This window comes from Triticum urartu, chromosome 3 (genome assembly GCF_003073215.2).
Source record: "Triticum urartu cultivar G1812 chromosome 3, Tu2.1, whole genome shotgun sequence".
NCBI lineage: Eukaryota > Viridiplantae > Streptophyta > Magnoliopsida > Poales > Poaceae > Triticum > Triticum urartu.
Window position 1 is genome coordinate 701,518,244 of NC_053024.1, and position 20,696 is coordinate 701,538,939.

Below are 20,696 nucleotides of genomic sequence, written 5' to 3' on the forward strand. Positions count from 1 at the left end.
GCATCCTTTTTGGCCTTCTTCTCACTGTTCCTTTCTTTCCACTTCTCATTGTTTTGTACAATGCCCAAAAATGGATCATGCAAAACAATCTTCCCTTTGGTTCCCTCTATTTGTACAATTCTTGTGTATAGTCAAGTTGCAAAGCAAAAAACTGAACATAAAAAATTAGGTGCAACGATTGCATAAATAAAATTTTGGGCCACAAAGTTCATACTAAAATTAGATACTCACTAGCATGTCCTCTGTCATTCCACTACGCTTTGCATGATCAACTTGGGCAACACAACCTGCTCACCGGTTGCAACACTCTTGAATTGCACTCCACCGATGATTGAGTGAACTGATTGTGCGTTCAGATGATACTGCCACATTGCAGTAATAGTGCTTGGCAATACGTTTCCAATAAGGCTTCGTGTTTTGATTGATCGATGTAATAGGATTGATGCACACACTTTCCAATGCCATGACCATGCCTTTTCTTCCTCTGACAAATCGTTGCTTGACCTTGAACCTTATTTGTTGTAGGGGCAAACCTCAACGGCTACAACATCAACTTCATTGTATGTATTACTCGTCACCGGAATATTGTCTATGCCAAAGCATTCATTCATCAAGTTCATAATCGAGTGTTGACTAAATATAAAAAAATGATTCATTCACCAAGTTCACAAACGTTGCATCATCATTCATAATTCTAAACATTGCATACGATCGAAGTGTGATAAAAAATTAAACCTTTCTGGCATAGGATTGAAATCATCGCCGTCGTCGCACTCGCCGATCTCAAAGAACATGCCGGTCATGGCCAATGAAGAGGCTAATGTGAGAATGTAGTTACAGCTGTAAAAAAAGTCAATATCTCGTTCTCTTGTTTTTAAATCATGAATTGGATGATGTGCGTTTCATCAAGTATGAACATATTGAATCAAGACAAAACAGGGCGCTACGGTAAGACATGAAAACACCTGATCCCATTCCACGGTGGGCATTGCCGGAGGCGGCTAGCGCCCATGGCTGGAGTTGGGGCGGCGACAGTCTTCTTCAGCTTCTTCACCCCCGGCTTCTTTTGCCGGCGGAGCGGGCCATGGCCGCATGACGCTTTCTGCCTCTGTGGCAGCAGGAGCCTGGCGCGATAGCGACATGAGTCGTGGTGGCAGATGGAGCAACAGCGGGGACGCGTACTGTGGCAGAATGTAGCTGCGGAACATGGGCCCATGGTACGGCGATCGGCAGCACCGGCGGCGGGTGGAGCTCTGATGACGATGGTATATGGTGTCGAAGGGGCGACAACAATGAGGTGAAGTGGCGTTTTTCTTTTTTACGGCATGGAGTTGAAGAGCCGACGGCATGAAGTTGAAGGGGCGATGACAAAAAAAATGAAAATAGGGAAGCTGCTGGAGCGTGTTTTTCTTTTTGTGCCAACTTTGAAATAAGGAGCTACTAGAGATGCTCTAAACAGGGCTCTGCTGGCTCTCATTTTGGTTTTTGTCCCCAAGCCAGTTTTGAGGCCCTGCTGGATGTGCCCTGATTGAGGGAACCGTATTTGGACAACAATACGTGTTTTTTACGCCTGCACCATCATAGCTCCATTGGTTGAGAGTTGAGACCAAATACGGTTCATACGTTTAAGAAATATTACCTCCGTCCCATAATATAAGAGCGTTTTTTACACTAATATAGTGTCAAAAATGCTCTTATATTATGGGGCGGAGGGAGTACCTTTTTTTTCTGAACCGTACATATAGTAATGTACTCTAATGTGCCTGAAATTCTTTCGGTGCACTCCTATATACACGCAGCAGCAGTATCTCGTCTTCTCAAAAGAAATCCTCTCGCTGCTGGAGAGAATCCACATGCAAAAACAGTACCTTCAAACATCAGCAGACAGTCAGCAATACATCACAGGTTGTTCAAACTGATCCATCCAAATCACTCTCAATTAGTTCTCACGGAACTAAGAAACCACCAAGATTCTTGCTCAATGACTGCCTCGTTTGGAGATAAACCACATATCTTTCGCTCCGAGAGATCAAGATCATCATAGCATAGCAGCAGCATGCAAGGCTAACATTTCTCACAGCAAATCGCATAATTTTTTTTTCAGTCAAAGCAACCTGAGCACCACATAATAAGTTGTTCAAACTTGAACAATCCAAATTACTCCCTGATTAACAAAAAGTCCTGGCAGAAGAAAACATTAAGGCAACGTCTAAGGATATAGATAAGCAGATAAGTTTCTTGTTGTACGTACGAGCCCCTCGTTTCGATATAACCCACAAGTTTTCCACTCCCATAGTTCAAGATCACCGTAGCAGCAGCATGCAAGACATGCTTCACTCTAGCGGCGGACGATGTAGACCATCATCGTCAGCTGCTCCTCGTTATCCATCAGCTTGAAGAGGCAGAGGTCCCTCTCCCGCAGGTGGTTGTCGCGCGCAAAAGACGGCCATCCTTTGAGAACGGTCATCCGATTGGTCGTATCTAGCGTGCGACGCCTATATTGCAGCTTGGTAGGCCATGATCTGCTCTTCCCCTCCCGCTGAAGCACCAAACTGATTGGACCATCCTCTCCACGATGACAGGCAGCAGCGAACTTCTGAACAAGATATCTGGCTGCGTACTGCCAGCCAAAACACTGTTTATACACATAACGCAGGGAAAATGTTAGAATAACACAGATGCAAAGATACTTCGGAAATTTGTTCCAATTTATCTTATCAAAGGACACTGATGCAATCTAGGAACTGATAGAAAGCAAAAGAAAATGTTTTCCTTGAACTTACCAGCATGGGACCATGCTGACAGACGGTGCTCCTGCTCATGATAGCAACATAAAAGGGCGGTTTGAACTTAATCTCCTCAACTTTCTCCAACAATTTCAGCTCTTGTGCTGGTGTTATACAAACTCTGTCAGCGAACATGAAGAGATTCTCGGAAGCTTCCTCGGAATTCTCAGAGACTTCATATTCTTCATCTGGACAAGATTTCACATAGATTACGCACAGTGCTTTTCATGGGATAGTTTTCATATAATGGGAACTCAAGTGCACATGCATCCGAGCAGTGGTAACATTTTAGTACCATCGGCAGGTGGTTCCTCCTTAACGCCGCCCATCTTGGCACTTGTACTTCCGTGATTTGACCCAATGTCAGTTCTTCCACCAGGGGAATGAGCAATGCTCTCTTTGTGAAGTAGATGGACTGTCACTATGAATCTTCTGTGCATAACATTTGTCATTGGTTGAAAAAGACAGATATCACCCTCCCTAACATGAGTGTCATGCACAAATTTTCCTAAATAAAGGGTGCGCCGGCCTGCATTACACATGCTGGGTGCCCTGATATGAAATTTGCACTTCCAATTCTTGTTCTTCCTCGGCAGCTGGAGTATGATAGTTGTATCTTCACATGGAAAGTATTTGAGTGCATAATCCTTCTGTATGATCTAATAAAAAAAGGAACAAAATGTGATTGCGATACTGTTAAGTTGGTTATACTTATATCTGATAGGTGAAGCACTAAGGAGTTAAGAAGTTAACACTGCCCTAAATTGTTCCAATCCAATACACATATAATGTTGATTTAGCAATGCACATGCATGTTGTTGCAAAAACATATCCTTCAGACGTTTTGAGTTAAAGCCACCAACAGTTTTGCTAAAGCACATCTAGATGTGCAATAAGTATTGCACATCTAAGTCCTATGTCATTGATCTTATGTTGAGATTCGTGTGGATATTTTCTTTTCTTTTTTCTTTTCCTCTTTATGCTTGATTCACTCACTTAGATGTGCAATAATTAGAGCACATCTAGATGTGCCCTAGACACATCCTAAAACCAAAATACTGACTTCCCTAAACAGTATGATAACAAGAAAATGTACGTAGCTACAGAATATTAGCAAAATAGAGGCAAAGGAGAAAAATGACAATGTGGGAGAAACAGAACACAGAATGTACAACCAACATACCAGAGTAGCCCGGTTTGCGCTGCTTTTCTTCATCTGTATGACAAGAACGGGGATTTCAGGCCGAATTTTATCTATAAGTGCATTTATTTTTGCCCCCTGTGCTACTGTAAGATCACATTTCCCTGATAAGACATAATCCTTCGAGAGGGTCTGAAGATCATCCAACTCCATAGCCTCATCTGCAGGTGGATTTTCTTCTGCAGTAAAGAAAATCAAGAGTAAGAGCAAAGGGTAAGTGGGTAACTGATTTAACTTAAGAAGAAACTTAACCTGAAAATTCTTTAGAAGTATAAGACACTGCAGGAGTACTTGCTGATTTATAATTATGGGATGAGCCTTCCTTCAGGCATCCATCTGAATCTGGTCCTTCGCCTGCGGGCGACTGAGTAGTGCCATCAACGCTCGCTTTGTGAAGAATATGCACTTTCACTATGAATCTTCTCTCCTTAACATTTGTCATTGGTTGGAAGAGGCAGATATCACCCTCTCTAACATGATTGTCACAGGCAAAGTTCCCCAAATAGAGGTTGCACCGACCTGCATCAGGCACGCCGGATGGCCTGATGCGGAATGTGCTTTTCCAATCCTTGTTCTTCCCAGGTAGCTGGAGTATGACAACTATATCTTCACGTGGAAAGTGCTTGAGTGCATAATCCTTCTGTATTACCTAATTGAAAAAAGGAACAGAATGTGATTGTGATACTGTTAAGCATGTTATATGTGATAGCTTAATTAGTAAAGAGTTAAGAAGCTAATTAAGACTGTCACTATGAATCTTCTCTGCTTGTTATATCTGATATGCATTTCGTTGCAAACATATCATTCAGAGTTTAGACTTAGAGCCAAAACGCTGACCGACTTAAATAACAAGATAATGTGTGTAGAGAAAGACAGTGAGCAATTTTCATACAAACTGCAGATGGTAAAATTTACATACCAGATTAGCATGCCGTTTTACGTTTGACTTCTTCATCTGTACAACTAGCACTGTGATTTTAGGTTGAGTTTTCTCTATGAGCGCATCTATTTTCACCTTCTGTGCTTTTGTAAGATAGCATTGCACTGATAAGACATAGTTATTTGAAAGCATCTGTAGATTAGCTGAGTCCACAGGATCTTCTGCTGTACAAATGTTTATACAATGAGAAAAACATGTCCTGAAGGGTAACTGAATAATCAGAGTACACAACTTAACCTGGATCGGAAGAAAAAGATCTTTCCTTCTGGCTTCCATCTGAATCGCATGGATTACTCATCTGGGATATGCCCTGTAAAACCAATCATATATTATATCAGGTGGCATTATTCAAAGGTGTTTGCATAACTAATTTGATACCCTGAAATTATTCAAGATCAGTATGATGCCCTCTTCCAAATGCAGAAGCAAAGCTCATGCCGTTTCCGGTCAAAATGATGCCCTAAGACCTTTTGGTGGGATTTGATCATATGCCCACTTTAGTTTGTAAGTCGATCTTAACCCATTCTCCAATAGACTTGGTAAATCTTAAGAAACTTTGACGTACAACAAACATAGAACTTCAATTAATTTGGAACTGAGAGAGTAATTGAAAATAATGCAATGTACTCAAAGCATGTATGTCGGATGTCTGCAAGTGACAGTTAAGCAACTGGCAATTATGTGCCCCCTGGATATACGCAAAGTTGATGCTTCAGGCATCTACATATGCACTGCTATATGATTCTTACATTTAATAGGTGTTTGTAAAGAAAAAACTATATAATTCAGGCATCTAATATCTAAACTGTGCATCAGACCTTGATTTGACAGCATATATACACTTAAACACTTCATCCTTGATCTGGGCAGAAGCATGAATTGGACAGTGCACAACTAGCAAGAGGTGAATACTATACAGAACTGGGTTACCTGCGACCTGTCGTCTTCCTCTGCCCCTGTGTGTGGTGGCGCTTCCCCTTCCCCCTCTGATCCCTGCTATGCCAGAGGTCGAAACATGTACATGATGAGAAAACATGCGAATTTGCCATAGCAAAGGATTTGAAAGTCATTTAAGTAACTGAAAATGGCATATAATCATGAATGCAAAGAAAATGAGGCAAGAAGATCCATGTCAAACTGAAGTGGAGTACATGGTCCAAGGGGGAAAACTCTGTCCATAGCGGAAAAAGAACATTCATGAATATGGCTAAAATCAACACTACAGATTGAAGAAGAGAAGACGCATGACTAAATTTCAAGCAAAGAGTGGAACATGGCAGAAGAAGCTTACCAAGGTGTTGCCACGGTCGCTGCTGCTCCCACCGCCTGGTGAAATGCAAAAATTTCTTTAACTTGTTCTTAGAAGCTACAGCTACCGTACTGAGAGGAAGGCAAAGAAGAGCAAGCAGAGCCACATACTGGCATCGTTGTCGTGCTGGTAGTGCCTGCGGCACATGCTCCCGTCGAACACCTTCACGGTGAGCACAGCGTGGCCATCGTAGCTTAAGACGAGGAAGTGACCGAGCCGCATGTCATGAGCGTGGGCGAAGTGCTCCCATCCGTGCCCCAGGTACATGTGGCCATCGGCGTCGGTAACTACTTCCACGTCCCACAAGCGACGTTGGCGCCCGTCCTCCCGCAGCTTCACTTCCCGACGCTCACGGCCGGCGAGTACCTTGGTGAACTTGCCTGGCAGCCTCTGGGATGAGGATTAAACAGCGGTTGAAAAGCATTGTTGAACCAACCAAAATGACCAATGGCAAAAGCTTAAGCGTAGAAATAGAATGTAGATGAGAAAGAAACTGACTGCCATACCAGTTTCTTCAAGAAATTTGGGAGTAGGATCATGAAGAACTCGAGTTCTTCCATCGCACGGTGGGAGTAGGATCAAATATAGCAGGAACGCAGAATGTCCTTCCAAAGGTTCTCTTATGAAGGGAGCTTCGAACTGAAAGGCAAAGAGACAGGCCGAGGCTAGTCATTTGTGAACGGGGTAACTCTTACGCTCTTACCTGTGTGTTGGTGTTTTCCAAATTCCAATATAAATTTTCTTTTCTCCATAGAGCACACATGGATCCCTTTTGTTTTCCTAATCACGGAATACAGGAGGGATTTACATAGTATTGAGGTAACTATAGAAGGTTCCCTAAAAGCACACAGTCCTTTAGACTACCATTTTGAAGGTGGGTTGGGCATTGAAAACCTCGAAATCAGAAACTAAGTGCTGACTCAGCAAATGAGCTTATAAATTGCTTATTGAGAAAGTTGTTTGGCAAAGAATTGTTGCATAACACATACCTATATTCTAAAACGATATCCCAAGTAGATGCAAATCTTACTGACTCGCCGTTTTGGAAGTGCTTGATGAAGGTCATGTCTTCCTTTTTTTCATAGAGGTTACTTTATGGTTGGTAATGGTACCAATCGATGAGTTTTTGAGAAGATACCTGTTTGGGTGACACTCCATTAGCTCTATAATACCCGAACCTTTATTATATTGCATCAGAAAGGAGGCATCGATGACCTCGATTCTTGGGGCTAGCTCATTGAATATTCAAATCTGTTGGGCTTTCCTTGGTGTTAAATGGACTAAGTGGATCCATTTGATTAGTAGGTTGATGCCGATCAATCTAACTCAGATGCCACATTCCTTCAAATGAAGGTTGAATATCAATGGTGTCTTCAGTGTGAAGTCTATGTTTGTGGATCTCATGAATTCTAGGCTTATTTTTCATAGGAGGCATATCTAAAAACAAAAATCCCTTCCAAAATTAAAGTTTTGACATGGTTCTTGCGGAGCGGTAGTTCTTACCAAAGATAATCTTGCAAAACTTAATTGACAGGGTAGCAAAAATTGTTGATTCTGTGATCAAGAGGAACCAGTCATCATTTATGCCCATCGTGCCCGTTAACTATCCATAATTTGCCGCACAAGTCACGTTACTTCCAATTTATCCCCACCAATAAGTATACCAAATTTTTTTGGGAACTGGTTGGGTAGTACTCATCGAAAACTAAATGGCTAAATCCATGTGGGGGTTTGTGCCATTCTTTGGGCAATTCGGAATTGCCAGAATGAGTGTGTTTCTAAAAGATCATCTATTCCAAATTTTCCTACGTTGTCTATCCATACGTGGTCATCACTGCAACGTGTGGACACGCAGCCGCGTACGACTTTGGGTCAACCGTCGGAAGTCGGTTCCATAGGGCTTGTTCAACCAGTTTGGCAGGCAAGCCAATAATAGATTGCGTGGATGAGCTATGTAATCCCGTTATAGACCGGATGTGGTCTTGTTTTATTTTACTTCTTTTTGTACTCGGTGACTTGGACTTGTTTCATGTTTAATAAATTGGCAGTGTGCATTGCTTGATGCAGATGTTGGGGTCTTCACCTTTTGAAAAAAGAAAAAGAAAAGTCAGCTGGCATTATTCAAAGTTGTTTGTGACTTTGCGTAACTAAAGACACCCTAAAATTACTCAATAAGTCAATATGGCTATGATGTCCTAAATCTTTTTGGTGGATTTGGTCATATGCCCCATATGATTGTACAACTGACTTTAGTTTGACATTGACCTTGTGCCCTCCTTTTGTTTGCCTTCTTGATTTTTTCCCCCATACGACCAACCTTTTGCTGGTTCAACTATCATCAGATAATGGAACAAACAAATATACTCGCTCCGTTTCAAAATAAATAACAACACTATTTTGGAATGGAGGGAGTATAAATCATCCAGTGCAAAAGCAGTAAAATAGGTCTTACAAGCATAAGAAAAGACTAAGTGCCGCCTAATGCTAGCACATCTAATTCAAGCGAGTGGTTCTGAGACTGACAGAGCAGCAAAAGCTAGTTACCAATTATAGTACCCAGGTGCTAGAACTGGACACCAAAATAGAGCATCATCTTTCCCATCTACATATCCATCGGAAGAAAAAATAAGCCCTACGTTTTTGCATCAGCATTTAAGTTTGATTACAATCCACTTTCAGTTACTACAATCATTTTCGAATTTTTGTGCCTAATTTTCCTATATGAAGAGATTTTATTGCCTCAACCAGAAACATTTGCAATCGTGTACATAGTTCATCCAGCTCTGGTCAATCAGACTGTTCGTCTCTGTTCCTCTCTTACAGCAGAGAGCTCCATTGGTGAGCACATGCAGAGGTGTCCCAGTTTCCTCCCAATCTCCATTTCATTCTCAATTTGGATCCCGAGCTAGCTTTCCCCTTCTGTCCATGTGTAGGGAAAGCATGCAGCATGTGGCAGTGAAGAATATTTTGGTTCGTGCTGCGCTTGTGTTGCGCGCTCTGTGCTGGAACTGAATTTCAAGTGTGGCTATGGCCCATGGGTGCTAGGACTGAATGTTTTGTACTTGGACAGAATGCTCTGATAAGAAAATAGAAGTGGAGTTGCTGTTGAATTAGAGAATTTCTGTGTAATGAATCGTGAATTCGTGATCGAATTAGTGGTTCGCAAAGGAACATATGCTGGATGTATGTAGGAGTATTAGCAGTGTTTACCCACAATCTATTGGGGATTCGCGCGCCTAATATGTTTGCAGTTTAACACCTTTTATACACCCTTTCCTTGGCTTTTCATTGTTTCTTCAGAGGACTTTCCATGTGCACCAGTGAGGAGTGTAAGGTCCGGCTTGACAAAAATGGATTTGATGTGAACAGTAATCCGAGATCTACTGCTTTAGCTAAACAGAGAAGCACATAATGTCCATCTGGTATCTTCTTCATAGACAGCTTAAAAACAAGAAAGCTTGAAGAACCATGTGGATTAAAGAAACCGCATCGAGTATCGAAAAATGAACAGATTACTCTGTTCTTGTGATTTTGATGAATACGGGAAAATCCACAGCAATAATCCACATCTAGAAAAATAAATCATGGTCCAAACTTCCGACTGATTACTTGAGCTTGAGATGCAGAATATGAGTAGAGCATGTATGAGAAATCTTGCTCGCATTGGAGAAAAATAGCACGGGACAAACCTAATCGCACCGTCGGCTGGACAGACTGAGTAAAGACTTGCCTCTCAAGCGGAGTCCCGGCGGTCGGCGCAGTCGAGGCAGAGACCTAAGTGGGCGACTGGGCGGTGTCCTCGAACTCGAGCCCAGACTCAGAGACGAACTGGCGAAGAAAATCCCAAATCTCTGGTCGTGCATACCGATATAACCCCCAAAAATATCTAAGCCTGCGGTGACTCACTAGATAAGGCAAAGTGTTGACTCACTAGATAAAGGCAAAGTAGATTGGACACTATAACTTTTATGTTCGGACACGTGTATGGGAGTTTCAACTAAACAAAAGCCAACGACACTTTCTTTTACGAAAAGGATCAAATTTGTTTTAAAAGTTCAATAGAAGTACAAAGCATCTCAAACATAATTAAAGTTACACCGAGATTCTGAGACCACTGAATGGCCACTGCTGCAGCCGGAACGAGCCGCTGATGCGCCGCTGTAGCCATTCTCCAACTAGAGCCGTTTTGACCTTGTCGATGACAATTGGAAAGTCTTCGTGTACGTACCCCGAAGGACCAACGTCCGAAAACACTTTTTTAACCTAGTCTATAATATTCGTCAACCATGGAGGCATTTGTGTTCCACGTCATGTCTTCCCCGTGTCCGGTGAGCTTACTGGCCGTGAGCCCTGAAAAATGAAGCTCTAGGAAGGGAAGAATATGACGTGGGACAAGAGACGGCACCGCATTTGTGTCCCACCTCCTACTCTTCATTGCCGGAGTACGTCATGTAGACATCACCGGTCGTGGACGGGGCAACCTCGTTGTTGTTGCAGCCGCGCGTGAAACACACTGATGATGTGACTGACGCGGAGCTAGCCACATCATGCATTCACCTGCGCCTCCTTTTCGTCCGCCTCCGCAACAATCTGCGTGAACAATGCATCATGCTCCTCCACCATGACGTGTAGTTGCCATCGCTCGCAGGTGCTGCAGATGGATTCGTACAGCGCCCGCTACTTATCCAGGAAGCATGAATCCTCCGACAACATGGTTGTGACACCATTGCCATTCGCGTGCTTGCCAGCAATTAGTCTCTCCATGAGCCAGTGCTCACCGAGGATTCGGAAGTTGTGGCGTTGGTCCCCTTGCGCATGTTGGAACACCGACACTGACGGTGCCGAGTGCTCTTCCGTCATTACGGAGTTCAAGTGCATCTGCGCCTTCTCCAAGGTGAAGCCGGCATGGACTAGCATGGGTGGTGGCGCCAACTTGTCGGCGGATGCCTCATCCATATCATACATCTCGTCGTCGTTGTTGACTCCCAACGAGCTCATCGGCAAGTCAGCCTTTGTCAGGCTTGCACATCGAGCCTGCTAGCTGGCCGCAATACTGGCATGCTCTGGAGAGGGTCTCCCATAATACTTTGAAACACGCGGTCATGGCGTGCGTGGTGCTCAGAGGAGGATCATGGCCACAAGTGATGCATTGTGGATCGTGCCGGGCTTGGCCGCGCATAATAGCGGGCCCGGTCAGACCAAGTGAATGCCGTGTGAATGTGGGTGTCAGAATGGGTTTCTCACCTGCCGCACTTGTTTAATGCCGACAGGCGGACGAACAGGCAACTGGTTTGAGTGTATAGAGAGCCGCCCCGTCCTGTCCCGTCAAGTCTCTACGGCATTGAATAGACGCGGTGCCGATGCTAGCCTCGACCGTCGCGCTGCTTCAATGATGCTTGCAGGTTGTTTTAAGTTCTACGTTAAAGATGCCCCTTACCAGGTAGCGACTCCATCAAAGTCGCCATGTCGACCCACTATCATGCTAACAGTCATTAATGACATTCCAACAGAGTGGTTGTCTCGAGCTTGATTGCCATGGTTTGTGGTTTGCTGTTCAAACCAATCTCGCAAGTCTCCGTATTTGAAGATTGGTCGTGGTGATATAGGGCACACTCCATTCACCTTAATATCAGCGCCACGAACATCATTTTGGGACGCATGCTCCATTCCGCTGCTGTCCATATGCCGGTGCCACCTCTGCCGCTTGATCCACCGCGATTTCGCCCTCATCACCTCTGCTCAGCCGTCCCAGACTATTGACGGTTCACCGCATCCCCATGGCTTCTTTTTGTTGTCCGGCCACGGCACTCCTTCCACTGCGCAACTTTAATTTAAATTTTCCCAACCATTTCTTGTAGATTAAGTGTAGCGGCTCATAGATTTATGTAGATGGCATATGATTCACATTATTTGTAGCCCTTCCGCTTCCGTAATAGTGCGCCTGTTAGCATCGAACACAAGACCTCCAGCTGTTGTGTAGGACTAGCACAAATGCCCGTGCAATGCAACGGGTGAGATATTTTATTTACGACAAATAACGGGAACGATAATCAATGTGGCCACAAAAAACGGTCTCCACAATGGTAGGCGACAGAGTAAGGAGTTGTCTTCTCACTGGACGTGTTTGGCCCATGAAATCTTGATAGTGGTGGGGTTGGTAGGCGCGGTGGCGAGCACCCAACTCATGCTTTTTTTTTCCGCGTCCGCCTCCATCTCTGGGTTGTGCATGCCTCCTCATTTGGTGGGTGTGTGACGACCTTTGGGACACGGTTGCTTCGACCACTCTCTTACAACTGCGTAACCGGATGGATTACTAATTGCAGCGCATAAATCCTGTTTCATAAGCATAATCAGGCATGAATGTCCCTTCATTATGATGATTTATTCTCTTTGATTATTTTAGCGCTCGTGTATCAACCATTTTTTTTCTAATTAGAACCAAACAACATATACTCTTTTATTGGCACATGCCCATATTTTTTTAAATTTATTTCCAACTAGGATAGAACAAACACACGCTCTAATCAATGGCCAACACGAATATTTAAGAAGATACGATAGCTTCAGATTTTATTTACTTATTTATTTATTATTTTGAACATTCAAAGAAAACCGCCGAATGTTCTTGGAAACGTTAATTTTTTTGAAAGCCCGGACAGTTCTAAAAAAATGTCAACATTTTTTTAAAATTCCACATAGTTTTGGAAAAACACAAACAAAATTAGAAACGGGAGTAGTAATTGAAATTAATAAACAATATTTTGAAAACATGAACTATTTATACAACAGAACATTATTATTATTTTTGAAAAGGGGAACATTAACAACATTTTTGAAAATGTTTTCTTATAGGCAAACATTTTTTTGTATTTCTGAACTTTTCACTAAAATATGAATATTTTTTGAATATCGAACATTTTATAAAATATTATTTTTCAAAAAATCTCGAACAATTCTGAAATAAATTTATTTTAAATTGCAACATTTTTAAAATATTTGGGAAATTACAAGACCAATTTTTTAAGTTGCTAATATTTTTTAAGACAGGAATAAAATTTGGTAATGCTAATTCTTTTGAATATTTGAACAAAAATTGAAATTACAAATACATTTTGTATATTTTTATTTCCCAAAAAAATAAAAATAAAGAATGGTAAAATAAAAATTAAACAGAAACCGAATACAGAAAAAACAAAAACAGGCCCGCCCAGTCGTGGGCGACTTGTGTGTACATTCAACTATTTGTCGCCACGTGCGACAAATAAGGTCCTAGCGACGCATGGGCAGGGTAATTACTGGGTTGGTTTTGTTGGGCTGGAGTGCGCCTGGCCCAGTTGCGGTGTTCTAGACAAACTTTTTGTCTTTTCCAGTGGGGAGACACACAAAAATTTATTACCACCTCGGATAGCAAAAAATTATTTTCGACGGTGAACGGGTGAAAATATTGGAGAAACGCACCTTGCTTTATTAGTAGGTATAGAGAACTTGTCAACAGCCACCAGAACCAACACAGCTTGGTGATACGTACGCTGCGCAATTCTTTATCACCTAGAATGGCCAGACACTGTAGTGACCAATAGGGGGTATTGTAGCTAAAGCGTTTTTTATAGCTGAAAAAGAAAGGAATAATGTGTTTTTTCATCTTTCAGAATACTTTTCAAAACATGAATATTTTTAAAAAATGAAACGTTTTCCAAAAACATGAATTTCTTTTGGGAAACAAGATTATGTTTTGAAAAATTTTACCATTTTTTATGAAAATACTTTGATTTTTTGAATATTTTTCAAATATTTGGAACATATTTTCAGAATTGTAACATATTTCTGAAACTACAATTTGTTTTAGAAAAGGTGAATATTTTATAAAGTTTGTGAACATTTTCTTGAAAATGTGAACAATCTTTAAAATTTTGAATTTTTTTTCAAAATTCAAACATTTTTTCAAATTTGCGAGCATTATTTGAAGACACAAACATTTTTTCAAATTTACGAACATGTTTTCAAATATACTAACATTTTCTGAAAACATTTCTTATTTTCTAGGGCCTAAGCTTTTTTGTCTTTTCAAATTTTTGCGTTTTCTTATCTTTTTGTTAATTGATTTTTCTACTTTTGAACTTTATTATTATTTGAGAAACTTGTTCAAAATTTTGAAAAATAGTTTCGCATAACATAAATGTTCTTGTTTTCATATATTGTTTACAATTCTAAAAAAATTCTGGAATTTCATAAAATGTTTCAGTTTTTGGAAAAAAATCACAAATTTAAGAAATGTATGTGTTTCTAAAAAGTTGATATTTTTTTAAAAAGTACGTGGTTTGCTAATTTTGTTTGAAATTTTCATCATTCATAATATTTTAACAATTTTGGAAAAAAAGTGTTCAAGTTTGTAAAATTTTCATACACACTTTGTAATTCCAAAACTATTGACACATTTCAAGAAATTGTTAGGACAAAAGAAAATGTTCATGTTGATTGATAATGATGAAAATTACAAATATACTCATCTAAACTGATACTTTTCAGGCTATGGATAAATGATCCCAACTTCTTGTAACAGTCTGGCACGGACAAATGAGGCATCCATGCCAGGTTTGAATGACCTCTGCCACTGTTTACATGTTGCGACCCGTTCCGACCATTTATCGGCCTATTGTCAGTAAGAAAACTTTAGAAAATGCAAGACTTTTCAAAAATCTACACAGCTTGGCATTATGCCTTGAATTGGTCATAGTCGCTGGTGGAAAACATTTGGGGTCACTAACATTTGTCGAAAAACAACAAGCTTTCAAACGGACCCTTCTGGCCTATCCGAACACTCTTTGTTGAACATAGTCTATTTTTGGACTTCTTTGAAATGAACCTCACTTTTGCAAGAAGGTAGGCATGCCCATGATAGGCACATTCTTGGTCTGGACGATTTTCGACACCGTATGCAAGTGGTGACACATCCGGCCATTTATCACTACTAGGGAAAACCTTATAGACAGGAGCTTACTAGTAGCGCTTTTTAAAAGGTAACACTGCTACTAAATATTAGTAGCGCTTGGCCGCAGAAAGCGCTGCTACTATGCGCTTACCGGTAGTGCTGTAGCTACAAAACACGCTACTACTATAATTGCCAAACCGTTGCCAGCAGGCCAGGCATACTAGTAGCGTCGGTGTGCAAAAAGCGCCACTGCTATTGTACATAGCAATAGCGCTTTGCTCTGACCAGCGCTACTACTAAATTTAGCCCCCTCCTATGATCAAAGTTTAGTCCCACCTCGCTCCGTGAACATATTTTTTACCACCTTAAATATGGTGCTAACCAAACTATCACAATCAGTTGGTTTTCATTGAACTCTATGTGTAGGATTTGTGGCAATATGAATCTTCGCCTCTACCTATACAGGCGAAGATTCATACTGACAATTTAGATTCTACACAAAAAGATCGATGATGACCAATGCATTTTTTAATTTTATGCCTTTTTTGCATGCTAACGATAGGAGTTCACCAGTAGCACTTGTTCAAGGAAAGTGTTGCTGCTACATAGCTGTAGCGCTTCGGCAGCATGGGCGCTGCCACTATGATCCTAGCAGCAGCGCTGAACCTATAAAACATGCTACTACTACTATGAATCTTAGTAATAGCGTTTTTTCCCCGACCAGCGCTACTGATAAATTCAGTCCCCCTCCTAGACCAATGTTTAGTCCCACCTCGCTCCACGAACAGAATTTTTACCACCTTAAATATGGTGCTTCTCAAACCATCACAACCACTTGGGCTTCATCGAACTCTATGTGTAAGATCTGTGGCCGCAATAGGAATCTTCGTCAGTTCTTAAACCGGCGAGGATTCCTATTGACAATTCAGATTCTACACAAAAAGATCGATGATGACCAATGCATTTTTTAATTTGATGCCTTAACGATCATAGCCTTAGTAGTAGCGCTGGTTAAAAAAACGTCACTGCTAATGATCGTAGCAGTAGCACTGTTTACGAACAAGCGCTACTACTACGGGTATCTTATCCACGCCGCGCGCGTCCTCACTCTCCCTCACACACTCTCATCTCCACCCGCCGCACGTCGTTGACCGCCGTCGCCCCCAAGGTGCTGCCTCCCTCCTCCTCTCGTCGTCCTCCCCTCCCTCCCTCCCTCCTCCTCCTCCCCCCCTCGCCGCCCTCATCTTTCCCTCCTCCGTCGGCCATCCTCTCTCCTCCCTATCCGCCGGCGGCCCCCTCCCATCCTCCTCCTCCCTTTCTGGCGGCCCCCTCCTCCTCCTCCTCCCTCTCCTCCTCCTCCCTCCTTCCCCTCCTTCCCTCCTCCTCCTGGCCTCCTCCCACCTCCTCCTCCCCCTTTATGTTTATGTTTTTGTTTTTGTTTTTGTTTTTAGTAAATGTAGGTTTTTGTTTTTAGTAAATGTAGGTTTTTAGTATATTTTCTTTTTAGAAAATTTGAATAAGTAATTAGAATAGAATAAGTAAATGTAGGTTTTTTGAATAGAATAGGAATTTTTTAGAAATTTTGAATAAGTAATTTGAATAGAATAAATTATGAAATTGAAAAAAAGTAAATGTAGGTCTTTTGAATAGAATAGGAAATTTTTAGAAAAAATGAAAAGAATAGGAAATTATAAGTAAATTTGAATAGAATAATTCAATGTAGCTTATGGAGTTTCACTAAGTCCTAAGATGACGATAATAATGTTTTTGTTTATATTTTGTTTTTGCAGAGATCAAGGAGCCCCTGCATCATCCCCGCCGCCGTCCCCGTCACCGACCCCCTCCGACCTTGATCGAGGTGAGACCGGCCACCCCATGTTGTTAATTTAATTTAGGTATTTTAGGTGTTTAATCATAGAATAACATAGTATGGACCCTAGTTATGATCCAAGCATGTTTAAAATGTAGGTTTTTAATTAGGTGTAGTTAATAGAATTTAGGTGTATATCTTGAATGCTTATTGAATGCTCATATGATGTAGATATAAACATGTATATCTTGTGTTGCTCAAATAGGATATGTGCTTTCCCAAGTGGCCGGCCATGTTTGCAGGTTACACCTCCTATAGTGGCCTATGTTTTCCCGGAGTGTTGATTAATTTCTGTTCCGGCAAATTTCAGGCGCTCGATATGTCCTTTTTTAGCAAAGGTCATGCCGGATTTTTCCGTGAATTCTGGCATGACTTGTCCTAGAATATGCAAGAAATATTGAGTGGCCTGGATTTTCTCAAAAAATAATTAAACAACATTTTGGGTTGACTTTAAGTCTGTCGAGGCTCCATCACCGAAGGTCGAAAAATCAGTGAGGGAGTGTATCCACCATATATGAGAGAGGACGAAGAAGCCCGACTGTTGTCATGGGGGTCGTTTCTCCTTCTTTTCCTTGTGCTAAACCTTTGTTATGCACTAGCGAAAGGAGGAGTAATGACCATCACCGACGGTCGCAAATGTCAGAGAGGAATCAGTGAGGGAGAATCTCCACCATATAGACTCGGCAGACCGATAGTCAACCCGTATGAATAATAATGATCTAATTTAATTTTTATAGTACATATATTGAATTGTACAACTTTAATCTTTGAATTATGAACGTAGGAAATGTCGTCATCAGACAACGAAAGTCTCCCGGGGGAGTGCAGCTGGTGCAACAACGACCGAGGTCTGTGCGACAGGCCTCACCTGGAGGAAGATCAGCACATTAAGCTCTAGGAGACCATCGATGTTGAAACGGTACGCAACGACAAAAAGTGTTTTTTTGTAATTAAGCATGACTTCAACTATTTCAACGTGTAATTTTCATCTTTTACAATTTAGTAGCTTATCCCATGCCATGTAAGACGCTATGTCTTGGAGAGGATGGGTTTTGAAGACCATGGAAATTTCGAAACAAAGAAAATTCACCTAAGGACCCATCATGATGTGGATTTTGAAGTAAATCTGTATAATTCTGAGAGCGTAACCCATTTTGGTTGCAAAAATTGGGAAGCACTTTGCAAGATGTATGGTTTTTATGAGGGTATGTTTGTCACCATGGATTTTGGTGATCCTAACATCGACCAAGACAATATGGACATTTGGGTCCTTGTTGATACGCTTCCAATTCCACCGCTATGTGAGTTTCTCAAACAGAGTTATTAACTAATTTATATTGTTCATTTCAAAATAGTTGACAGCTTATTTTCATTGTTCAAACAACGTGTGGAACAATATGGTAGACAGAACCTACTACACCGATGGCTCTGGGTTAACTTATCAAGAGAAAAATCATCTGGTCGCATTTTGTACTGATCTTGAGAATTACAATATCTATTATAAAACTCCTCCACATTATGGTCAATACGTGCGACTAGTGCACGTGTTGAACTACGGTAACATCCATGGAGATGTCATGGTAAGATTTTTTAGTATTACGACATCCGTGCATATTTTGCATAAATTCTTTTAAAACTTAACTACATTGCTAACTACGAAGTTATTACTATGTTTTTCAAGAGAAAATCCCGAATGATTGTGTGCCTCATCTGATGTATCAGAATGGTCGCTTTGATGTTTTGAACATATAGCTAGGTCATCATACGAATCTCACCTGTCCATATTGGATTTCTAAAAGAAGTGGAGACATGAAAATTAAAGAATGGAAAAAATGTATGGACAGTTGTAAGGAGGTACTTGGAAGCAACATTGTGTGAAAGGCAAGAATTGAAGACAGGATAATCTCCATTCTCCATAATGGAGAGTCAGGGCCTATCTTGTTTTATGCTATTTTACCTAAGAGAAGGTAGTATGTCCTAGTTAATAATACTCATGATCATGTTCTAAGAACAACTAAGTAGGATTGGTTAGATGACTATGATGATGATGTGGTATCGAGTAGAAGTTGTATGATAGATGATGATGAGTATGACTTGTTATTATGATACCAATGATGAGTTATTTATTATTATGATCGATGATGCATGATGCTAAGTTGTTATATGAGCATGATTACTTATTATGTATAACAGTGGGTGAAATGAACCTGGATTAGATTCAAGTGAAGCCAACATGTGGTGCACATCGAAAGTACTACTAATCCAAACTAGATCAAGTTTGGATTATAGTAGTACTTTCTACATGCACCACATGTTGCCTCCACTTGAATCTACTTCACGTTCATTTCACCCACTGTTATATATAATAAGTAATCATGGTCATAAAATCATATGATGAAAGTACTGTATATAAAACCACACAATGAGAATAAGCTGTATTTTTAAAAATACAGGAAAATTTAGCAGCAACGCTCTTTAGAACAAGCGCTACTGCTACTTACAAGTAGCATCAGCGCTTTTTAGAACAAACGCTACTGCTACTTACAGCTTATTCTCATTGTGGTTAGCTGTAGCGCCTTAGTGGTAGCGCTGGACCCAGCGCTACTGCTATGCATATTTCAAGCGCTACGGCTAGGGTTTTCCCTAGTAGTGTATCGAACTTTTTAACAAAGAAAACTTCAGAAAATGCAAATTGGGAGAAAACCCAAACAACTTGGCATGGTGCCTTTAATTGGTCATATAAGGCCATAAAAAACGGGGCCGTTTAAGGGATGTTGAGAAATCAGGTGCTCCTGAAAATACCCTTCCGGCCTATCCAAAGACTCTCCATTGAACATGGTATTTCTTTAGAAATCTCAAGACATGCACCAATTTTTGCAAGAAAGTGGGCATGCCCATTTTTAGGCATCCGTGTCTGGTTTGAATGACTTCCGACACCATACGTTATGACACGTTCTGTCATTAATTGACTTTTTTCAGCAAGAAAAATCTAGAAAATACAAAACTTGGCAAAAGCTCAAACAATTTTGCATGATGCCTTGAACTGGTCATACAAGGCCACAAAAAATGTGGTCATTTATGGGATGTCGAGAGATGAGGTGCTCCCAAACAGATCCTTCTAGCCTATCCGAACACTCTTCATTGAACATGGTATTTCTTTGGAAATATCAGGACTGACCCCAACTTTTGCAAGCAAGTGGGCATGCCCATGTTAGGCATCCATGCCTGGTCTGAATGACTTCCGATACCATATGCATGTTGCGACATGTTCTTCCATTAATTGTCCTTGTTTCACTGAGAAAACTCCAGAAAATGCAGAACTTGTCGAAAATCCAAACAACTTGCCATGATGCCTTGAATTCGTCATACGAGACTCTTGAAAAATAGTGGGGTCATTTCAAGGATGTCAGAAACAACATGCTCTCAGACGGAGCCTTCTGACCCCACGAACACACTTCGTTCAATATGCTTGATTTTTGTACATCATTGAAATGATTCCAACTTTTGCTACCAAGTGGTCATGCCCCTTATAAGAATCCATGCTAGGTTTGAACAATTTCTGACACCGTATGCAAGTTGCGACACGTCCAGCCTTTTTTCCGATTTTTTTGACCAAGAAAACTACAAACTTATCGAAAACCAAAACAACTTGTCATGGTGC

At 41.1% G+C, this 20,696-nt stretch overlaps 1 protein-coding gene across 3 annotated transcripts; it reads right to left on the reverse strand.

Annotated features, from left to right (window-relative positions):
- Positions 1-2,070: 2,070 nt before the first annotated feature.
- On the reverse strand, positions 2,071-10,100 carry LOC125546023 (B3 domain-containing protein LOC_Os12g40080-like). 3 transcript variants are annotated; one of them, XM_048710100.1, is made up of 12 exons: positions 9,967-10,100; positions 6,743-6,875; positions 6,347-6,626; positions 6,219-6,253; positions 5,858-5,920; positions 5,165-5,237; positions 4,907-5,091; positions 4,240-4,636; positions 3,970-4,166; positions 3,082-3,445; positions 2,784-2,974; positions 2,071-2,635 (listed from the first exon to the last, which is right to left on the reverse strand). In XM_048710100.1, exons 2-12 carry the CDS (start codon positions 6,794-6,796, stop codon positions 2,339-2,341), a joined length of 2,136 nt encoding a protein of 711 aa, XP_048566057.1. In that variant the 5' UTR covers positions 6,797-6,875; positions 9,967-10,100; the 3' UTR covers positions 2,071-2,338. The 3 variants fall into 3 exon arrangements, with proteins under 3 accessions (XP_048566057.1, XP_048566056.1, XP_048566058.1); XM_048710099.1 differs by having other exon boundaries at positions 9,926-10,100; XM_048710101.1 differs by having other exon boundaries at positions 4,907-5,088; positions 9,926-10,099.
- Positions 10,101-20,696: the final 10,596 nt, after the last annotated feature.